The sequence below is a fragment of the Puma concolor genome, chromosome B4, assembly GCF_028749965.1.
Source record: "Puma concolor isolate L17-30 chromosome B4, mPumCon1.1.hap2, whole genome shotgun sequence".
Classification (NCBI taxonomy): Eukaryota; Metazoa; Chordata; class Mammalia; order Carnivora; family Felidae; genus Puma; species Puma concolor.
This window is the reverse complement of record NC_141673.1, coordinates 20,709,097-20,729,611: the sequence shown is the minus strand read 5'-3', so window position 1 is coordinate 20,729,611 and position 20,515 is coordinate 20,709,097. Positions and strand designations below refer to the sequence as shown.

Here is a 20,515-nt window from a genome sequence, read left to right as displayed (position 1 = left end):
ATGTCTAAATAATTAGAAGTAATAAATCATGTTAACAAGTACAACAGTTTCATTTTCTATCTTGACAAATACACCTGCATAAAGACCTGAATGTCTAAGTTCTCAGGATTCTTGGAAACCCATTCCATTGGTGGAAAAATGGTTTCCCCCACACTCATGGCCTGCCCTCTTCTCTTCCTGTCCCCAGCTCCATCCCACCCTGAGGGGCCTCAGGCTCATGTGTGTGTACACCCCAGCCCCATGTCCACATGTCATTCATGTCCCCTGAAAACAGCTTGGATACTTGATGGGCATAGAATTGTCTCAGGTAGACCTGAGAGGCCCACAAAGACCCTAAAGTGGCGTAGGTGATTTTGGGGTCAGACTCTAGGTGGTCACTTCCTCTTTGCCTGGCCAGTACTTCACCCTGTGGAAAGCAACCCATTGGGAGGCTGATTTATGAGCCCTCTAAAATCCAGGACCTGGGCAGGGTGCACCCTATATCTGAGAATGGTACTGGTTGGGCGAGGGGCAACGACCAGAGTTAAATCTATGGCTTTTGTGAATAGTATTTTATTCAAATGACTGCTAATTCAGAACCATGTCTTAGAAATGTTTTTATCCCTGGAGATAAATTTGATTCTTCTCATTTCCCACTTCACTCACCCCCAATACTACACCAACACCATAGCTTTGTGTTTTCCACTACATGTTGACCAGCCTTGACACTACCATCTTTTTCATCACCCACCATCACCACTCACTCCTTTTGGTCCTAGCTCCTCCTTTCTGACCTCACTGCCACCGCCTTAGTCAAAGCAGCCACAAACTCTTGCATAAACAATTATAAGTTTGCTCAACTCCTTCATCTTTCCCTACTCCCATATCTATCCATCACACCCATGTAGCTGTGTCACATGCAAGTCTCCTACCATGGGCCCACATGGCACCTTAGAAGGACACCCTTCCTCTAAGAATTCACAGCCCACAGTTTGACAAGCAGAATATCGTGGATTTCCACCCTTCCTCATCCCTTTGCCAAGCACCTTTAGCAGTGAATAAAACACACTGCCACATGTAGCATTGCTTCCTTGCTTAAGAGCCTTCAAAGATTCCCTAGGCCCTTTGGGATCAAGTTCAAAGTCCTTAGCACGTGGCACACAAAACTGCTTTATTTCCCCCTCCCCACCAGTCTCCTAGGCTGAATGGGCCAAATGCTCTACTACGTAGCAGTGGAGGATACCTAACTATCCCATGACTGATGTTTTATCTTTCTAAAGTGTGCTCTTCCTCTCACTATCTGGTGAAAGCCAGTTCTTCTCTCAGGATCTAGTTCAGATGTTGTCATTTCTTTTTACGTTTATTTATTTTTCAGAGAGAGAGAGAGCACAGTTGAGGAGCAGAGAAAAAGGGGGAAAGAATCCCAAGCAGGCTTCAAACTGTCAGCACAGAACCCAATGTAGGGCTGGAACTCAAAAACTGTGAAACCATGACCTGAACCGAAATCAAGAGTCGGATGCTTAACTGACTGAGCCACCCTGGTGCCCCGGATGTTGTCATTTTTATTAAACCCCTCATGTCTCATGCAGATGGCATTAGACTTCTGGGCCCATTAGCCTTTGTAAATACTGTGATTATGCAGTGATTATATTGTACCACAACTATTTGTTTCCATATTGCACAAAGCACAGTTCAACAGCCAAAAGTAACTAGTAGGGATTTCCAGTTTTTACTCAAGTTTCTCAAAGGACACAAAAAAGAAGCCAAGTATGTGGTCTCAGCAACTGTTGGCTATCATCATTTCTTCTTCCTTCATACCCTGTCTTCACACCCTCTGACAGAAACATCCCTCCTCCACTGAAGCCTCCACAGCGTAAAGTTCCTCTCCTCCCCACAAACCTCCTCCCTCTCTGCCATCACTTTGCTATGTGGATTGGCATAGCTTATCCACAAGGGAGGAAAAAAATCCATCCTCTTCAGGACAGAGTAAATTAAGCCATAGATTACAGGATTGTCTTTGTTGGGTTAGAGACTGTGCCTGTCAGATTACACTAGGTTCTGCTGCACTGACATTTCTCAAATCCCAGTGTCTTACTCAAAGCAGCTGATTTATTTCTTGTTCACATAGCATACTAGCTGTGGGTCAGCTGAAGCTCTGCTTTCCATGTCTTCTCATGGAACATTGGCTGATGATGCAGCCTGTACCTAAGACATGCATTCTCATGGAAGAGGGAAACGGTAATGGTAGAGCCACACATTAGCTCTTCAAAGTTCTGCTCACATATGCCATAATCACTTCTGCTTATATTCCATTGGCCAAAACAAGTCTTATGGCCAAGCATGGTAATGGGGTGGGAAATTAGACTTCTCCCCAGGAAAAGGGACTGCAAGTCCATGATAATGGGTAGTGGTATATAATCTTCACAAAGAAAAACAGCAAATTGGAAATAATAAAGCAATCCACCGAGGAATACCTTATGTTAATAGTATTTTGTACCTATATAACACTTTAGTCTATGAGCTCTTGCAGATATCTTGCACTGTTTTACTTTGTTTTAAATACCTTCCATATTTTTAGGAAAGAAAGTTTCTATACAAATTAGCAAAGACAAGCAGAAGAAAGGGGAAAAAATTCTGTAGGGTGGAAATCAGACTTGGAATTTAAATATTTTGAAATATAAATTCAGAAACCATGTTGATACCAAGGTGATATTCCTGTCAGATTAACAAGCAGGATAGGTGGGTGGTCGTTTATGTGGTATGTGATTTCAGATAGAGAAAGAGAGAGAGAGAGGGTCCCTTCCCCAAAGAATCTTTCTTTTTCTAGCTCCCTGGACCTGTCAGGCTCCCCTCGGGAAAACTGAAACCCAGCAGTTATTTTAGCAGAAATTAATGTGGGGAATCTGTTACATAAGCATTGGAGAACTAAAATGTCACAAAGCAAGCACTGAGTCTACACAGATATTAACTATAGGAGGTACAGGAAGCAGCATATTGCCCCTAGGGCTAGAGGGTCCAGAGGAAGAGGTTGGGTTTATCACAACCTTGAAGCTCAGAGAAGGTTGCCCCCTGGAGCTGACCCCCCATGCCTGAGGAGAAAATGCTGCCCTGCCTGTGCTAGTACCTCTGGGGTACAGGGCAATGCAGTGAGTCTAGTTTGGGGTGTTTATTTTTTAAGATGGAAACTGGAACCAACTGCCACTGTGAGGTTGAAGAATCACTGCTGGAGCAACATTGACAGGACAATGGGCAAACAGGAAAGACCAGATCTTTTCACTCCATTTGTTCCCCTTCTACTCTGCTCCTAGGACCCCCTACTGGCAGAACCTTATCAGAGAGCCAGCCACAGAGTAGGACTGTAGTTGGCAGAGTCCCTGCTCCAGCATTATAGAGGAGGGTATAGAAGAGAGAAGCTAGGAGAGAACTCAGGGACTGGAACATCTCCCTAATATCTGGAATTTTACAGTATGAACTTTAATCCTTTGGCTAAAATCATCTGTATTTGAAATAAATGTACCTTTTGGCGGGGATAGCTCAGTGGGTTAAGCATCTGACTCTTAATTTCGACTCAGGTCATGATCTCACAGTTGTGAGATCGAGCCCCACCTCTGCACTGTCAGGGAGGAGCCTGCTTGGAATTCCCTCTCTCCCTCTACCCAACCCTCCCCCCCCACTCTCTCTCTGTCTCTCTCTCTCTCTCTCAAATATAAATAAGTGTAAGTAGGTAAATTAATTAACTAACTAAATGCCCCTGGGAAAGATTAAAAGTTTCAATGTTATTCTTCATTTATACCCCATAATGAGTAAGCTTATCAGCTCTTTTTTAGAGAGCCAAAAATAAAGAAGGGGAGGAAGAAAGAGCTAAGAGGGGGTACTTTGGCTGTAGCAGGAATAGACAAAGGATCTCACTAAGTTGGGAGAGGGAGGTAAATGTCAAAAAAGAAAAAAGATTGGGGAATTATGGAAAATAAATTTTACCAACTTTGAAGTTTTATGGATGCTTGGCAGGTTTCTAGATCTTTGCTGACTACAGCAATATAGATGAACCACAAGAAAGACAGATCTGTCCCTTTGGTCAGCACTCAGTCCTGCTCAGCTCTAATAAGGGAATATAAAAATAAGACCCATCACCAAGACCAGACTAAGACAGTGGCCACAGATGAATCACTGGATGATCAATTTATGCAGTGACAATTGCCTCAGTAATTCAGGCAAAACCTTACTATCGACTCAATTACAGTAGCACCCTAATTAGTAGAAAGCTGAGGCCTGGGTTGTTCTAAATTGGATTTTTCTGCTCTGAGGATTAATTATGAAATCACTAGGTCTCCAAACTTGTTTTTATGGATTTAAAACAAATGATTTCCTCTTCATTCTGTCTCACTTTTCAATGGGAAATAACAGTGATCTCTAATAAATTTAAATACCGCAGTGCTTTCATGTTTTCCTTCTGAATTATCCATTTCCATTCCATTCAGTCGGCATCAGGCACTCGTTCTGTGACAGGCACTGTGTAGGGCTGGACGAGGATGAATGAATCCCAGTTTCTGTCCTTAAGGCTTAGTGGCTGAGCCCACATAGGCTCTGCAGTCTGTGAGACCTGGGTCCCAAATCCCAGCCCTGCAACTCACGAACTGTATGACTCTGAGCTTCAGTCATATCTTGAGTATTTTTTCACAATTACAATAACTTTCTGAGCATAATTATTATTTTCAATGTTTCCTCACTCCACATAGCCTCATATACTCTAACACATTACTTTCTGATTATTTTTACTTTCTTTATTATTCTCTATCTTTTATAGATACCCAGTTATCTTTCGCTGACTGTCCATGCTAAAGAATAGGAAATGCAAAACTCGAGTAGAATTTCAGAGTAATGGGTGGGGCCTATCAACTTGTAGCTTTGTTGTAGGGAAATGGCTGGGGCGTTTCAATTTTGGAGTCTCCAGTCTATTCCTCTTCAGATCTTTCATCTTTAAGCTGGTCAGATTCCCCAGAGAAGTCTCTGCCAGTGTTCTCCCTGGAAAGTCAAAACCTGGTTGCCAATGTTCTGGAGCCTAAGTGAATGAAGACAGCTGGGAATCTCAGCTTCCAGGATGCAAGTATTCACTTGGTCCTCTAGATGTCAGGATGGCTCCCCTACCCCTAACCAAACCATCTCTGGTATCTTACAGTTCAGGGGTTGTATTATTACCCTATGCAAAGAAAAAAAACTCTCCAAGTTTCTGTGAAAATACAAGTGAAGCTCTGAGGATCTACCTTCTTCCTAAATGGCTTTCAACCAATACTTATTTTAGCACCCCCATCGCCCCACTTCTAGAGGCCCCTGATGCCCCAGTTCTTAAGATTTTATGAGATTTTGTAGAGTATAAATATGATTGTTCTTGGTCTTGTCCAGAGCTGGTTTAGGATTCTGTTACCACCTGTCTGTCTGCTTTTCACATTCCAGCATTTTGTTGCTGTTGCTTTCTGCTGTCTTTGTTCCTTGAGGATTTATACCTGTATGTAAACGCACACACACACACACACACACACACACACACACACACACACTACTGTTATTTGCATGGGGTTTTGAGAGACAGCCAAATTAAATGCAAGTGTTTAATTTTCCATTTTACCTGAAAGTCTCATATTTATTGGTGTTTAAAGTTCAAATAGAAAAAATGATGTCATGAAGTACAATTAGAAATGACCAATGGAATAAGAAAAATGTGTTCACATTGCTTTAGATTTCACCCATTTATCACCTTAATCCTACAAAGAGGCTTTAAAATCTTCACCAAATGGTCAGAACTCTGAATATTATGTATATCACATATTTGGTCTGATAATTATCTCCTCCTTTTACTCCTAACAATTACACTTAAGAAGTTAGTTATTGCATTATGGTGCCTAAAGCCAAAAAAAAAAATTCTCAAAATAGGCCTTGTCACATAAAAAAATTAATTGGTTTCTTTGTTCCTACTTAGATTTTCATTAATTTGAGGACATAATTTAAGTGACAGTTAACTGTATAACCTTTGCATCTCCTTGTTAAAAAAGAAATCTCTATTTAAAAGTATAATTGAGAAAGTTTTCTGAAATATTTATTTTAAGGCATTAGCTTTCACTTTTCTTTTTGTATTATGAATTAATACAACTAGCCATCGGAAAAGACTGGCATATTGGTCACGGATTGCTACATAACAATCTACCCAAAATTTAGTAACTTAAAACCCATTTTACTTGTGCGTGATTCTTTTGTTTCAGCAATTATGCTGGGTTAAGCTGGTCAGTTCTTCCACTGGTTCCATTTAGAGTCAATATGTGGTTGCAGTCATTCTGTAAGGAAAGATAGTTAGACAAGGAACATGTAGATACATCTCCTCACCCCACCCCCCAAAATTCAAAAAGTAAAACAAGAAAAAAAATAAAACAAGGTAATGGAAGAGAGAGTGTGACTTTCAGGGCACGAGAGTAACTGTCTTAGCTAACATATTCAGGAGGTGACATTTAAGTTGAGGCCCAAATGTTGGAAAGAAACAGGTTGTGCAAAAATCTAAGGGTCACATAAGCTAAAGTCCTGGGTAGTGGCAAGTTGAGTTTTTTCAAGGGCAGAAGAAAAGACAATGTTGCCGGTTTATAATGAACAAGAGGAAGAGGAGAAGAGATAAGTACACTGGCATAGGGAGAACCAGACCATAGGAGAAGCAGTAGACCTTGGAAAGTAGTTAGGCTTTATATCAAATCTGTGGGAAGTTGGTGAAGAGTTTTAAGCAGAAGAGAGATGAGATTTTATTTATGTTTTAAAATATCCTTGCTATGTAGAGAATGAACTAATGGGAGGAAGTGAAATTGGAATAGTCAGGAAACTCTCACAGTGGTCTTAGAAACAACTTCAGCACAGTGAGGGTGGTAAAGGATCAGATTCAGGATGACGTTTGGGAAGAACAAAAACTTGATTGGAGATTGGACATGAAAGAAAGAGAGGATAGAGTATGCATCTCAAGTTTGTGACTTGAGAAATTAGATGTGTCAGTGCCATTTTTTAAGATGGAAAAGATGAGGAGGAAAGGAGATTTTTACTTTACAAGGGTATAGATCAAGAGTTCTTTTTGGGATATATTGGGTTTGAATTGTCTCTTAGACTCATATGGAGTCCTGTCATCTACCAACTAGGTTTGATGATCTACCTCAGTACTTTATAGTGTCGCTTTGTGATTAACCCCATCGTTGGGCAACTAAGACATAATGACCCTCATTTTCCTGACAAGTAACTGTGTCCCAAAGAAACTCAATGACTTCCCCAAGGCCACACAGCTGAAATGAAGACTTGAACCCAAGACCTGTATACAGTCCTGTAGGGCATTTTTACCCCTTGCCCAATCTCCTGCTCCAGTTTTTGTGGTCAAAGGGAGATGCCAGATAAGGATACCATTATTGAGGCTTTGCCCACATGCTCAAATTGTCATCCATATTTGAGGCAATATTCTACTAGCCACATGTGAGTATTTATATTTTGATTTTATTTAGTTAAAATTAAGTTAAAGTAAAAATTTACCTTCCTTTTTGTTTATCCACAGTTTAAGTGTTCAGTAGCTACATGTGACTAGTGGCTACCATATTGGATAGCATAATTAAAGAACATTTTTCATCATCTCAGAAATTTCTATTCAATAATACTAGACTCTACATAATTCATACCAAGTTAATTGTGAAAAAAGTCATATTCCAATAGCTATTGCCTAAGAAGAAAGTTTTTTAAAAAACGAGGTGGCATTTGCTTTAAAAGTAACACATTTCACGATAATCTTTAATTTCATACACAGCTGTAATGAACACCTTTTCCCAATTCACACCCTTGATTCTTTGTGTATTTCTCATTTTTCCTAATAAGAATAGAGGCTTCTCTGAGGAGAGAAGCTAGGTTCTTTCCACCTTTGCATTACCCTCACTCAAAATAAATACATGCATGCATAACATTCACATCGCTTCCTACCCACCACCCACCTCACAGATAACACCCTCAGCTAACAGTTCTTTGCACAGAACAAGCAGAATGTTTACAACCAGCCACTGCTGTGGCCGGTTGGCTTCAGGAGAACATAAAACAGAGTGCAAATAACCACAGCTTTAGGGAGTCTATAGCTAAAAACTAATTTCATGGCATATTCTATTCCAAGTTTTTGCCCTTTCTAGCAGGAAGGAGATTGGGAGGCTCATCAGGTAAAACTGAAGGCTGCTTATCTCTGGAGGGTGGGGACCTTGGAGGGGAGATGGTGGGAACTTGAGATTTGCCTATTACTTGATGAAGAGGTGAGCAGGGCCTTCCTCACATGGTAAGATGAAAGTGTCCAGAAAATCCCGTTCACACCCACATGCATACAGGCAGGCATGTACTCTCAGCAGTTCCTTTCACAAATGAATGGGAAAATTTGGAAGCGACGATGGGTTTTGAATCCTTCCTCAGTTGTATGACTTCAGGTATATTAAACACTCTAAAGAGTAGGAGAAGGAGATGTATGTGTAGAGCCTTGATCACATAATTATTCCTCTTCTCACCCTTTAGGGTGAAGGGGAGAATAAACCCAGAAAGAAATTGCATTTTCCCTTTGGAATTTTTTTAACAAGAGTGCCTGGGTGGCTTAGTCGGTTAAGTTTCCAGCTTCGGCTCAGGTCATGATCTCACCATTCATAGGTTCAAGCCCTGTTTTAGGCTCTGTGCTGACAGCTCAAACCTGGAGCCTGCTTCAAATTCTGTCTTTCCCTCTCTCTGTCCCTTCCCTGTTTGTGCTCTGTCTCAGTCTCTCAAAAATAAATAAACGTTAAAAATTTTTAATAAAAAATATTTCATGTTTTTTATAGGTGGTACTTACATAAAAACTTCCTAAGTGTGTCAGTGAAGTTTCCTTCCTTTCCAGGCACCTAGTTCTCCCAGAGGCAGCTAGTATTTCCAGATGTCTATGTGTCCATTCCATATTATCCTGTGCATGTGCAAGCAAATAAATACGTCATTACACTTATATCTTCCTTATATATGTGTTTTTCTCTTTGATACAAATAGCTGTGTGACTATTTTAAATCTTATTTTCCCCTATAGTATCTTGAAGATTTTTTTATATCTACCCTGAACACCTTCAGTCTCTTCACAGATTCAGAGTATTTCATTGTAGAATTGTACAATAACTTGTTTATCTTAACGCCCACTGATGAATTGTTTAGGTCATTTTTAGAATTTTGCTGTTATAACCCATGCCATAATGAATGTTTTTGGTTATCTGTCACTTTGCACATGGGTAAAGTGTATTTGTAGAATAAATTTCTAAAAGAATTGCTGGTCAGAAGATATGTATATATTATATATATAACATAATTATATAGCTATTAATATAATTAGCCTATATATAATTTTGATAGACGTGGTCAAATGACCCTTGTAGAATTTGTACTAGTTTTCTGACCCATCAGTAATGTATGAAAGCAGAGTTTTTAAGCCTTTGTGGATCCCTGATACCTCTGAGACTGAGCTCCCAAGTTTTATGTTTACTGTAACAGCTCAGCTTACATAATGCATGCATGTGTGCATGCATGTATGTGTGTGATTTTATTTGAAGAAAGTTGTTTTGGCTAAGTTACTAAGGAAGACTTGAGAACAATGATGTCAAGAAACATCATTGTGCCTTCTCTTAGCCCTTCAGTTTGAAAGAGTGACATAGAAAATGAGATTGTTCCACATCCTGTAAGAAAACCCTTTGGCAGTATAGAGAGAATGGTTCAGGTGGTAGCTGGAAAGATTAAATGGGTGGAAATATTTCCAGGAAGCAGTCAGTAGCTGCCAAGTTATAAAGAGGTGATATTTAGTCTCATAGCCCCCAATGTTAACAAGTGTTCTCCAGAAGGTCCGCTCATTTGAGCCAGTTGTCAACCCCTGTATTAGTGCTGGAAGTATAGAGATGAGCATGGCTAGTCCTTGCCCTCAAGTTCATCCAGAGAAGTCAGGCATGTAGGCAGGCAAATTCTCTATGATGTCATAGAAGCAACAGCAATGATGACAGCTAACTCTGAGAGCTTATTAAGCACCAGACAGTGAGGTTCTCCAATGCTCGTCATCTCACCTGATGCTACAGAAATGCCATGAGAGTGATTACGGTGTGATCCCCATTTCACAGATGAGGAAACCAAGATTCAGGGAAGTTGAGGGAGAGTCCCAATACCACATAGTATGTGACAGAGCTAGGGTTTAGTCTGTGGACTGTCTCACTTCAAAGTCTTGAATAAGGGGTAATGTTAGAACTTAATGCTCATCTTCCTCTTCTATTAAATGGTTTTCTCCTTTCTCTTGTTATGACACCAAATTACTTTTCAGGGGAGGGGGGAGGGGGTCAAGGAAGACCCTTGGAGATGTGTCCTGAATCGATGCTCAAAGAATGACTAGAAGCAAGGAAAGCATTCCAGGCAAAGCAGCTCTTGGGCTGATCACAAGAGTCAGCCCTCAGGAATCAGGAGGTTTCTGACAAAGGGAGATGAGTGAAGTGGGTAAGAGGGCAGCCTCTGGAGCCACACTGCCTGAGTTTAAATCCTAGCTCTCCCCCTTAGTTGAGTGACTTTGGGTGCATCATTCACCTTCTCTGATTCTTCACCTGTAAGATGGATCTATAAAATGTTATGTCCTGCGTTATTGTAAGGATTGAATGAGTTAATGTACCTGGAACATTTAGAATAGTGCTTGGCACATGCCCTATATATTTGTTCCCACTGTAGAATCTCCAAGCTCCAGGTACAACCTAGATATAAGGAAGAGGAAAACAAAATTTTGAAGCTCATCTGTGGTGCTTATTATAGAGAACTATTACATGAGCTCACAAAATGTAATGTGGTACTATAAAAGGAGGAGAAAGTAGAAAACTGTTTAATGGAGGAGGGACATGGGCTTTTAGGCCAGAATTGTCCTGTCAAGGATGGTCATGCTTATCAGCTTTCAGTTATCATCTAGTATTGTGAGTCAAAAATGGGCTTTTTTATTTGTCTATTTCTTCATGGCATCTTTATTTGGTATTAAAATGAGATGGTCTGTCTTAAAGAAGGTGGAAAAGCAGAGGAAGATAAGATAAAAGGAACTGCATTCAATGTAACTTTTGGTTTCCTCTCTTCCTCTTTGATGCAATAAAATGTTTTCAGAAAACCTTGAAGAAAATACAAGATAAGCTCTGCAGCTTTCTAATTCACCCACATAGCATTTATCTGTCATCCACCAAGTCAAATTACTTTTTCTGAGAACAGTTTTCTATAACATAATCCTGGGGAGTTAAAAGTGAGAGGAAAAATACTTCTCCAGGGAATCAGCTCACATGATTTATATTTTATCTTCATATTCTTTGGCCTTTCTCCCCTTTTTATGTTATCCCAAATTCATGTTCCCAGTTGTTCACAAACTAAACCCTATGCCCGGACTATCTTCTGTAGGCCAGTTTTATTTTTTCCTTCCACCATCTGAACAACTCTTGGAAATCTATCTACTTGAAGAAAAACATTGGCAAATTTCCCCAACATTAACCCCAAAGGCCCTCAGTTACTACAATTCAGAAACCTGTACCTGTATTTGTACCAGGCACTCAATAGATCCTGGGGCTACAGAAATTAGTATGATTAAGCCTTGTGTCCTGAATGAGTTCACAGTCTTGTGTGAGATACAGACCTGCAAAGAGAGGTTGATTCTGCCTATCTCAGCCATACAATCATGTTCATTTCCTTTATGGTTTGTCTCCCCCCCCAGACTGTAAGCCTCTCAAAGACTAAGTTTTTATCTGTTTTGTTTACTACTGTGTAATCAGTACCCTAGATAGTGCCCTCAATAAACATTTGTTGAATGAATGAGTGAATGAATGAATGAAAACAAATGAATTACAACATAGAATAATCAGTAAATTGATGTGCTTACAAGAGAAGAAGGAGCACAGAGGAGGGAGTACTGAACTCTTGCCGGGGAGCAGTGGAGTTGGAGGGGTGAGGAGGCCTGCTGGGGGAGGTGACTTCTGAGCTTGGTTCTGAAGGTAATGGCTGCCAACCTTGATATGCCTTGCATGGTGTCTGACTCAGAGGAGGTACCCAATAAAAGTTTTCTGAGTAAATAAACTTTACAATTTATGAAGCAGTTATACTTATAGTATCTCTAATATTGTACCACTTATCACTTAACACATCCTGGGAAGGGAGGACATGGCCACTTCGTGCTGGATTATGTGGTTTTAGAAGCTCTGTCACCTGAAAAACCTCTCAGTAGGGTAGGGACATCTGGAAAACCCAGTGTCTTGGTGTGTGATGCCTGTAAGAAACTTTAGAGGCTGGGTCAGCCACTGGCTGAGAAAGAAAGCAATTTTAAGTATTGCTTTAGGAGAGGAGTCCCATCCAGCAAGGCGCGTGGGAATGGAACAGACAGAGGCCCTGAGCCAGACCAGAGCTTATTACCTAACTTCCATATCTACCACCCAAACCAGCTTGAGATCTTAAAATTTCTGAAAAATCAGGTGGTTGACATGACAGGGAAGGAGGTGGGTTAGAAGACAAGAGGAGATAAAAACAAAATAAATTTTTGGTTGAATTTAATGACCTTACTGAGGGGAAAAAAACAATGATGACAACAAACAAACAAACAACAACAACAAAAAAAAACAAGATATGAGGCCTAGACTTACTACTAGTTTATTTTAAGTATTCTTAATTGTTTTTAGCTCCAGCTCCTTCCTGACATAATTATATTAATGCTCAGGAGACTAAGAACCAAAACTACTGAGATTGTGAGCCTCCTGCCTCTGGTGTGATTTCTGGGCTCTCTCATGCTATTCCAGACCCACCCTCCGTGACTGATTGAAGACACCTCTGTATGAGTAACACCAAATTATGTCAAAGATTAGATTCATCACCTCCAATTAACCTTAAGCTTGTGTTTTCAATATGTGTGTGCAGCTTCATCATACACAACAAAGACACTTTCTTCAACAATGCCACAAGAAGTAGAATCGTACATCACATTTTACAAAGAATAAAGTATGAAGAAGGAAAAAACAAAATTGGTAAGTAGCATATTAGTATAATAAGCTACATTTGATTTGGGAGATTACAGACTTTTTTCCCTTTGGTTTTATAAAGTGTATATCAATTCTATAACTTCTCATGATTTATAAAACCTCTACTCCCCTGATGGATAACTCACAAGTGTAAAACCTTAATAGCACCCCTAGATCTTTTAAAAATAGCATGTTATCTCATGTATGTAAGGTCAGGGAAAAATTCTCTTAGTTCAATAAATATTTATTGTGTTCCCATTATGTGCCAGGCAGTGGGCTAGATGTTGGGGGAGATGGGCATGGTTATCTTCTGGAGCATATGTTCAAGAAGTTAAAAGCCAGCAATAAACAAATAAGTAAATACAGTGAATAACATGAAGAAATTGAAATGGGTGATCTTACAGAGATAGACTGGCAAGGGGTGGAGGGTGGAGATCAAGATGAGATGGAGTGGTCAAAGGAAGCTTCACTGAGAAGCCAGGATTTGAACTGATACCTGATGACAAGAAGGGGACAACATGGGAAGATAGCGGGGGAGTTGTTCTAGGCAAGTGCAAAGATGAACTGTCACACATAAGGAAATTCTCCAAGTAATCACTTCCTCCATTAAATAACTTCCATTATTCTTTTTTTTTTTAAATGAAATTTATTGTCAGATTGGTTTCCATACAACACCCAGTGCTCATACCAGCAGGTGCCCTCCTCAATACCCATCACCCACTTTCCCCTCCCTCCCACCCCCATAAACCCTCAGTTTATTCTCAGTTTTTAAGCGTCTCTTATGGTTTACCTCCCTCCCTCTCTAACTTTTTTTTCCCTTCCCCTCCCCCATGGTCTTCTGTTAAGTTTCTCAGGATCCACGTAAGAGTGAAAACACATGGTATCTGTCTTTCTCTGTTTGACTTATTTCACTTAGCATATTCTTATATATGTATTTTATTTTTCATTTTATTTAACTTCATTTTTAAATTCCACTATAATTAATATACAGTGTTGTGTTAATTTCAGGTGTACAATATAGTGATTCAACAATTCTGTGCACAGTGCTCATCATAATAAGTGCACCTTAATCCCCTTTGCCTATTTCTGACACACACACACACACACACACACACCCAGTAACTACTAAGTTGTTTCTGTAATTAAGAGTCTACTATTTGGTTTGTTTCCTTTATTTCTTTGTTTTGTTTCTTATATTCTACATATAAGTGAAATCATATGGTTTTTGTCTTTCTCTGACTTCACTTAGTATTATACCCTCTAGATCCATCTATGTTGTTGCAAATGGCATGATTTCATTCTTTTTTAATGGCTGAGTATTATTCTAGTGTGTGTGTGTGTGTGTGCACGTGTGTGTGTGTGTGTGTGTGTGTGTGTGTAAATATATAAACGCACAACGCATCTGTATCCATTCATCTATCAATGGACATTCACAATTCATATTTGGGACTTTTTTATGAGAACCTTTCCATATTATTTTATCACATTTTCTACATTATTAAACAGATTATCATCTATCAGGAGGATTTGGGTGGCTTTGTCCTTATTTCTGTCCAAACAAGCTTTTTATCAGTAGGTTGAATAATGACCTATATCACTCAGGATCTAGTCAGGAGACAAAAATCACACATAATTTTTATAGGGAAAATTTAATATAAAAACTATGACAGAGGATTGGAGTAATCAGGGATTGGCTAGTAAAGGGTAAAGAGAACTCTAAAGGATAAAGAAATAGCAGATATTAAGAGCATCTACCACTTTTGGGAAGACTCCCCCCAGCAAAGCTGTGATTCAGACTCTGCTGGAAATGGTGTGGCTGTGGTTCACTAGGTGGCAGAGCAGTGTTCTGGAGTTGCTGGCAGAAATTGCCTGGAGGGGCTCCAGGGAAGCCATTCATTGGGAGGTGTTGCACCAACAGCACTGCTCTGTGAAACTGTTTAAGGAAATACCTGCCCTTGGGACAGTACCATGTGCTACCGGCCACCAAGCACTGCAGGAAGTTGGTGCCGTAGAAGCCATGTGTTGCAGAAGCCTGCTGAGAGGAGAATACTAGTACCAGGAAGGCAAACTCCTTACTCTTCCAGAGTCCTTCCAGTGCCCTCTACTGACAAAGCCTAACATTGTACAGCCTGGTAAAGAAAAAATATTTACAAGGTCCAGCTCCATTATTGCAAAGTAGGCAATGAAAATATATTTGGAATTAAGAGGCAAATAAATTGATACCTGGTATATGGCTTAAACAGCCTGCCCATCAAGCTTTCAGGTCGGGTGGACTCTGGAGGGATGCATTAAATATGTTTGTCTTTGGAGTCCAGAGCATAAGAGATCTCAGTGATCTGGAAATCTTAGCCAAATCCAACAAGGTGACATTTAATAGTTTGTAAATGTAAAGTCCTACACTCGAATTCAGCAAAACAACTCCCCTGGTACAGTGTGGGAGAAATGTTGCTCAACAACATCATGAGAGGAACAGACTTGAGAGGCTTAGTTGAATGCAAGCTCAGTGAGTCATTAGTATGGTGAAGCTGCCAAAAACTGCTTTGATCCCAAGCTGCATAAATTAAAATATAATACAGAGAAAATGAGAGCTATCTAGTCCAAATCTGAAAACACCTGAAATAATAAGTTCAGTGAGAGTCCATGTAGGTGGGTATCGTAAAATTGAACCTGATTTAGGTCTTTATTAACTTCAGTGGGGTTGTGGGTTAGCACATCTTTATATTTTCTGCAACAGTCAACCATCCTTGAGACACATCCTCTCCATAAAGTCCTCCATGACCATTCCAGCTTGAAGGTATTCTTTCTTCTTCCTGTGAATTCCTATGGCAACTACTTCTGGAATGTTTATTTAATAAGCAACCATGTACAACTCTTCTTTCATTATCTTGAATTCTTTATTTTCAATATCCATTCTTGATAAAAACTCTCAACAAAGTAGGGATTGATGGAACATACCTCAACATCATAAAGGCCATATATAAAAGACCCATGCTAATCTCATCCTCAGTGGGGAAAAACTGAGAGTCTTCTCCCTATGGTCAGGAACAAGACAAGGATGTCCACTCTCACCATTACTATTTAACATAGTACTGGAAGTCTTAGCCTCAGCAATGAGACCACAAAAAGAAATAAAAGGCAGCTAAATCAGCAAGGAAGAAGTCAAGCTTTTACTATTTGCAAACAAAATGATACTCTATGTAAAAAACCCAAAAGACTCCACCAAAAATTGCTAGAACTAATACATGAATTCAACAAAATCACAGGTTATAAAATCAATGTACAAAAATCTGTTGCATTTCTATACATCAGTAATGAGGCAGCAGAAAAAGAAATCAAGGAATCAATCCCATTTGCAACTGCACCAAAAACAAGAGACCTAGGAACAAACCTAACCAAAGAGGTAAAAGACCTGTACTCTGAAAACTACAGAAAGAAATTGAAGAGGGTACAAAGAAATGGAAATGCATTCCATGCACATGGCTGGGAAGAACAAAGATTGTTAAAATGTCTATACCAACCAAAGCAGTCTACACATCTACTGCAATCCCCATCAAAATACCACCAGCATTTTTCACAGTGGTAGAAAAAAAAACAGTTGTGAAATTTGTATAGAACCACAAAAGACCCCAAATAGCCAAAGCAATCCCAAAAAAGAACGAAACTGGAGGCATCATGATTCCAGATTTCAAGCTATTTTATAAAGCTGTAGTCATCAAGACAGTATGGTACTGACACAAAAACAGATCAATGGAACAGAATTAGAAAACTCAGAAATGGACCCACAATTATATGGTCAACTCATATTTGACTAAGCAGGAAAGAATTTCCAATGGAAAAAAGGCCGTGTCTTCAACAAATGGTGTTGGGAAAACTGGACAGCAACATGCATAAGAATGAAATCAACCACTTTCTTATACCATATACAAAAATAAATTCAAAATAGATTAAAAAAACCTAAATGTGAGGCAAGAAACTATCAAAATCCTAGGGGAGAATACAGGCAGCAACTTCTTTGACCTCAGCTATAGCAACTTCTTACTAGACACATCTCCAAAGGCAAAGGAAACAAAAGCAAAAATGATCTGTTGGGACTTCATCAAAATAAAAAGCTTCTGCATAGCAAAGGAAACAATCAACAAAACTAAAAGGCATCCTATGGAATAGGAGAAGATATTTGCAAATGACCTATCAGATAAAAGGTTAGTATCCAAAATCCATAAAGAACTCCTCAAACTCATCACCCAAAAAACAAATAATCCAGTGAAGAAATGGGCAGAAGATAGGAATAGACTCTTTTCCAAAGAAGACATACATATGGCCAGCAGACACATGAAAAGATGCTCACCATCACTCATTATCAGGGAAATGCAAATCAAAACCACAGTGGGATACCACCTCACACCTGTCAGAATGGCTAAACTCAACAACATAAATATTATATTAATTACTTTTTAAATATGTATCCCCTATTTGCTCATGTAATTTTAACAAACAAGATATATTACACTTCCCTTTTATCATAACTTTTTCAGTTAACATTGTATCATAAAAATGCTAGGAAAGAAATGAGCAGAAGTGAAATGATTATGATAGTAGCTATTCTGAATTATTTCATAAAATACAAATTTTTAAAAACAGTGCCTTCGCTAATATTGGTGCTATAACTTGCAACACATCTCACAATTTATTATAACATGCTAGTGTATTGAGACTGTAGCTAAAAACTGCTAGTCTGGACAGTAAGCTCTTTAGTTGTAAATACGCTGCCTTATTCATCTTCGTATCATCATTGCCTAGCACACTCTCTGGCACGTAGTATGAGTGCTTCTTGAACTGAATTGAAAATGTTTTAAACACAATGTCTAATCATCAGCATCCTTAGACAGTAAAAAAATTGTGTACAATGAGGCCATTCATCAATAACTTTTGCATCTCAAAATGTGAGCTATTTTTACAAATAGTCAAGATGAAGACCAAAGGACGGAGACAGTGATTTGTAAATATTCTGGAGGAGTGTGGGAAATGTATTGTTACCAGTTATAAATGATCTTTGTAAAAGTTTCTCATTTGTTAAAAGGAGAATTCTATTCAAGAACCCCAATGCTTTTTATCTTTTAAGCTTTTATTTAAATTCCAGTTAGTTAACATAGTGTGTAATAATAGTTTCAAGGGTACAACAGTGATTCAACACTTCAACCCAACATCCAGTGCTCATCACAAGTGCACTCCTTAATCCCCATCACCTGTTTCACCCATTGCCACCCCCCCCCCATCTGGTAACTATCAATTTGTTCTCTATAGTTAAGAGTCTGTTTCTTGGTTTTCCCCTCCCTCTTTTTTTCCCCTTTGCTCATTTGTTTTGTTTCTTAACTTCCACACATGAGTGAAATCACTTGGTATTTGTCTGTGACTGACTGACTTATATTGCTTAGCATAATACTAACTCTATCCATGTCATTGCAAATAGCAAGATTTCATTCTTCTTTATGACTGAGGAAAAAGTGCATTGTGTGTGTGTGTGTGTGTGTGTATGGTGTGTGTATATATGTGGTACACACATATATATCTCACATACTCTTTATTCATTCATCAGTTCAGTGCTTTGAAAATTGGTAATGATGACCTGGAGAAGTATCTAATTTAGAAATGACCAATCAGAGAGTAAATTATTAACACAGAGTCAGGCATTATGCTAAAAAACATGGAGTAAAACTACAAATGCTAGGTTGACCCAGTGTTTCATTGTCATCTTTGGTTTTATAAATAAAAGAAATAACATATTAGAAGAAATTTTAATTTATTGATAGAATAATGTTTATCTAATGTTATTTTCTACCTAAACTCTTTCTGAAAGTGACATCTTCCATGAGCTAATAGTGACCAAAAATAATACAAAAATACTGATTTGTAAACATGATTCATAAGGATATTTTGCTGGAGTGTAAACTACACTATGTAAGTTTTCCTGATTCACTCTGAATTTGTTACAACTGTGAAAATCAAACCTGTTGAAATCCATTTTCAAAATAGAGCAATTAATAGATCAACTAAGATTTTTTAACAATATAAGTGCATGAAATAAATTTTGAAATTGACTTGTGTTTTCAAAATTGGTACTCAAAGGGGAAGTTAGTGGAGTAGCAGACTTCAAGTAGGAACTGTTTTCTCATTTTGCAGGACTTTGATAAATTATGATAAGCTTACAGAGGTCATCAACAGAGTCTCTTATTAGGTCCCTGTCAATTCTGTTTTTTCTAATATCTGGGATGTTTGAAAGTTGATTGCTGAGATATGTGGAATTCTCAATAGAGACTCCAGGGAATCAGAGTTTTCCACATAATCATTTTTATTCATTTGTTGCAAAGGTATTTATTGAGGGCCTCCTGCCTGCTAGACAAAATACAAAAGCAATACAGATACTTGTACTTCACATGTTTTCCTTAGACATTTAGTGTTAATGTCAAGCATCTCAAAACACAGTACTGTGTTACGGTGGTTAAAAGTACCTGAACATTGATTGACCCTCCATCAGTAAAAAGTGAATCAGTGTATGTTCTATCTCCCACTGAGGCTAAGCCTATGCACTCTAATCAGGATCTAAAGCATAGGGAGCATTCCCCTATTAGTCACTTGAGAGACATTGTTCTAGTCAACTTCTCTGAGGTACATTTTAGGAAGTAGCATAATTCTTGATCTGAAAGAAACTTCAAAGGTCAACACATTCAACTTCCACTGATGGCCAAGAAGGAGTGACAGGCACAAGATTTACTCCCCCACCTGAAACGATCAAAGGGAAAACAGAAAAAAAAGTATGAGACTACTATTTTCAAGACATCAAATGTTGGGCAGCCAAGAATAGGGATCCCTGAGAAACAGAAAACAAATAAGGTGAGCCCCATAATTGTCTCCACTTGCTACTTTGACATAGTTTCTAGATAGCAGGCTAGGGAAGGAGAACCCAGGCAGAACCTGGTAGCCTGCCTGAGTTGAGAAGATGTTGCTGAGAGTCCAAGGAGACCAAGGCAGTTAGAGTTCACAGAACAGAGTACCATAAAGTAGAAAGTTCCACCAAGAGAGAACTCTGAAGATCAGCAGCAGGTCCCCCCTCAAGTATTTAGCTGACTACTGATTAGTGGATATGTATTAGGAAACTATCCAAAGTCAGTGAAAGAACAACCACAAAGGATTTCCAGTGTTATTGGAACACCTCATCATTCGCAGAGCATGGAACATAAATGCTCTAAAGAGCTTAATCCAAAATCGAGAAGTTAACACACTGAGTAAAAAAAAAAGCAAGGCCTAATTCTTTGCTGCCTGCAAGAAACACACTTTAAATATAAAGACAGAAATAGGTTAAAAGTAAAAGGTTCAAAAAAGTTATACCATGCCAACCAAAAGAAAGCTGAAGAGGCTATACTGATACCAGATAAAAATAGATTTCAGAGAAAAGAATATTACCAGGGATAAAAATGAATTTAGTCAGTTCAT

General features: G+C 38.9%; 1 protein-coding gene across 5 annotated transcripts in view; it reads left to right on the top strand.

The window, feature by feature from the left end:
• Positions 1-20,515, top strand: part of ANO4 (anoctamin 4) — a 428,017-nt gene that overhangs the window by 305,264 nt on the left and 102,238 nt on the right. For all 5 annotated transcript variants that reach the window (XM_086712549.1, XM_086712550.1, XM_025926582.2 and 2 more), the window contains one exon: positions 12,927-13,033. In XM_086712549.1, the coding sequence (XP_086568675.1) occupies positions 12,927-13,033 (107 nt within the window). The remainder of the gene's footprint in view (positions 1-12,926; positions 13,034-20,515) is intronic.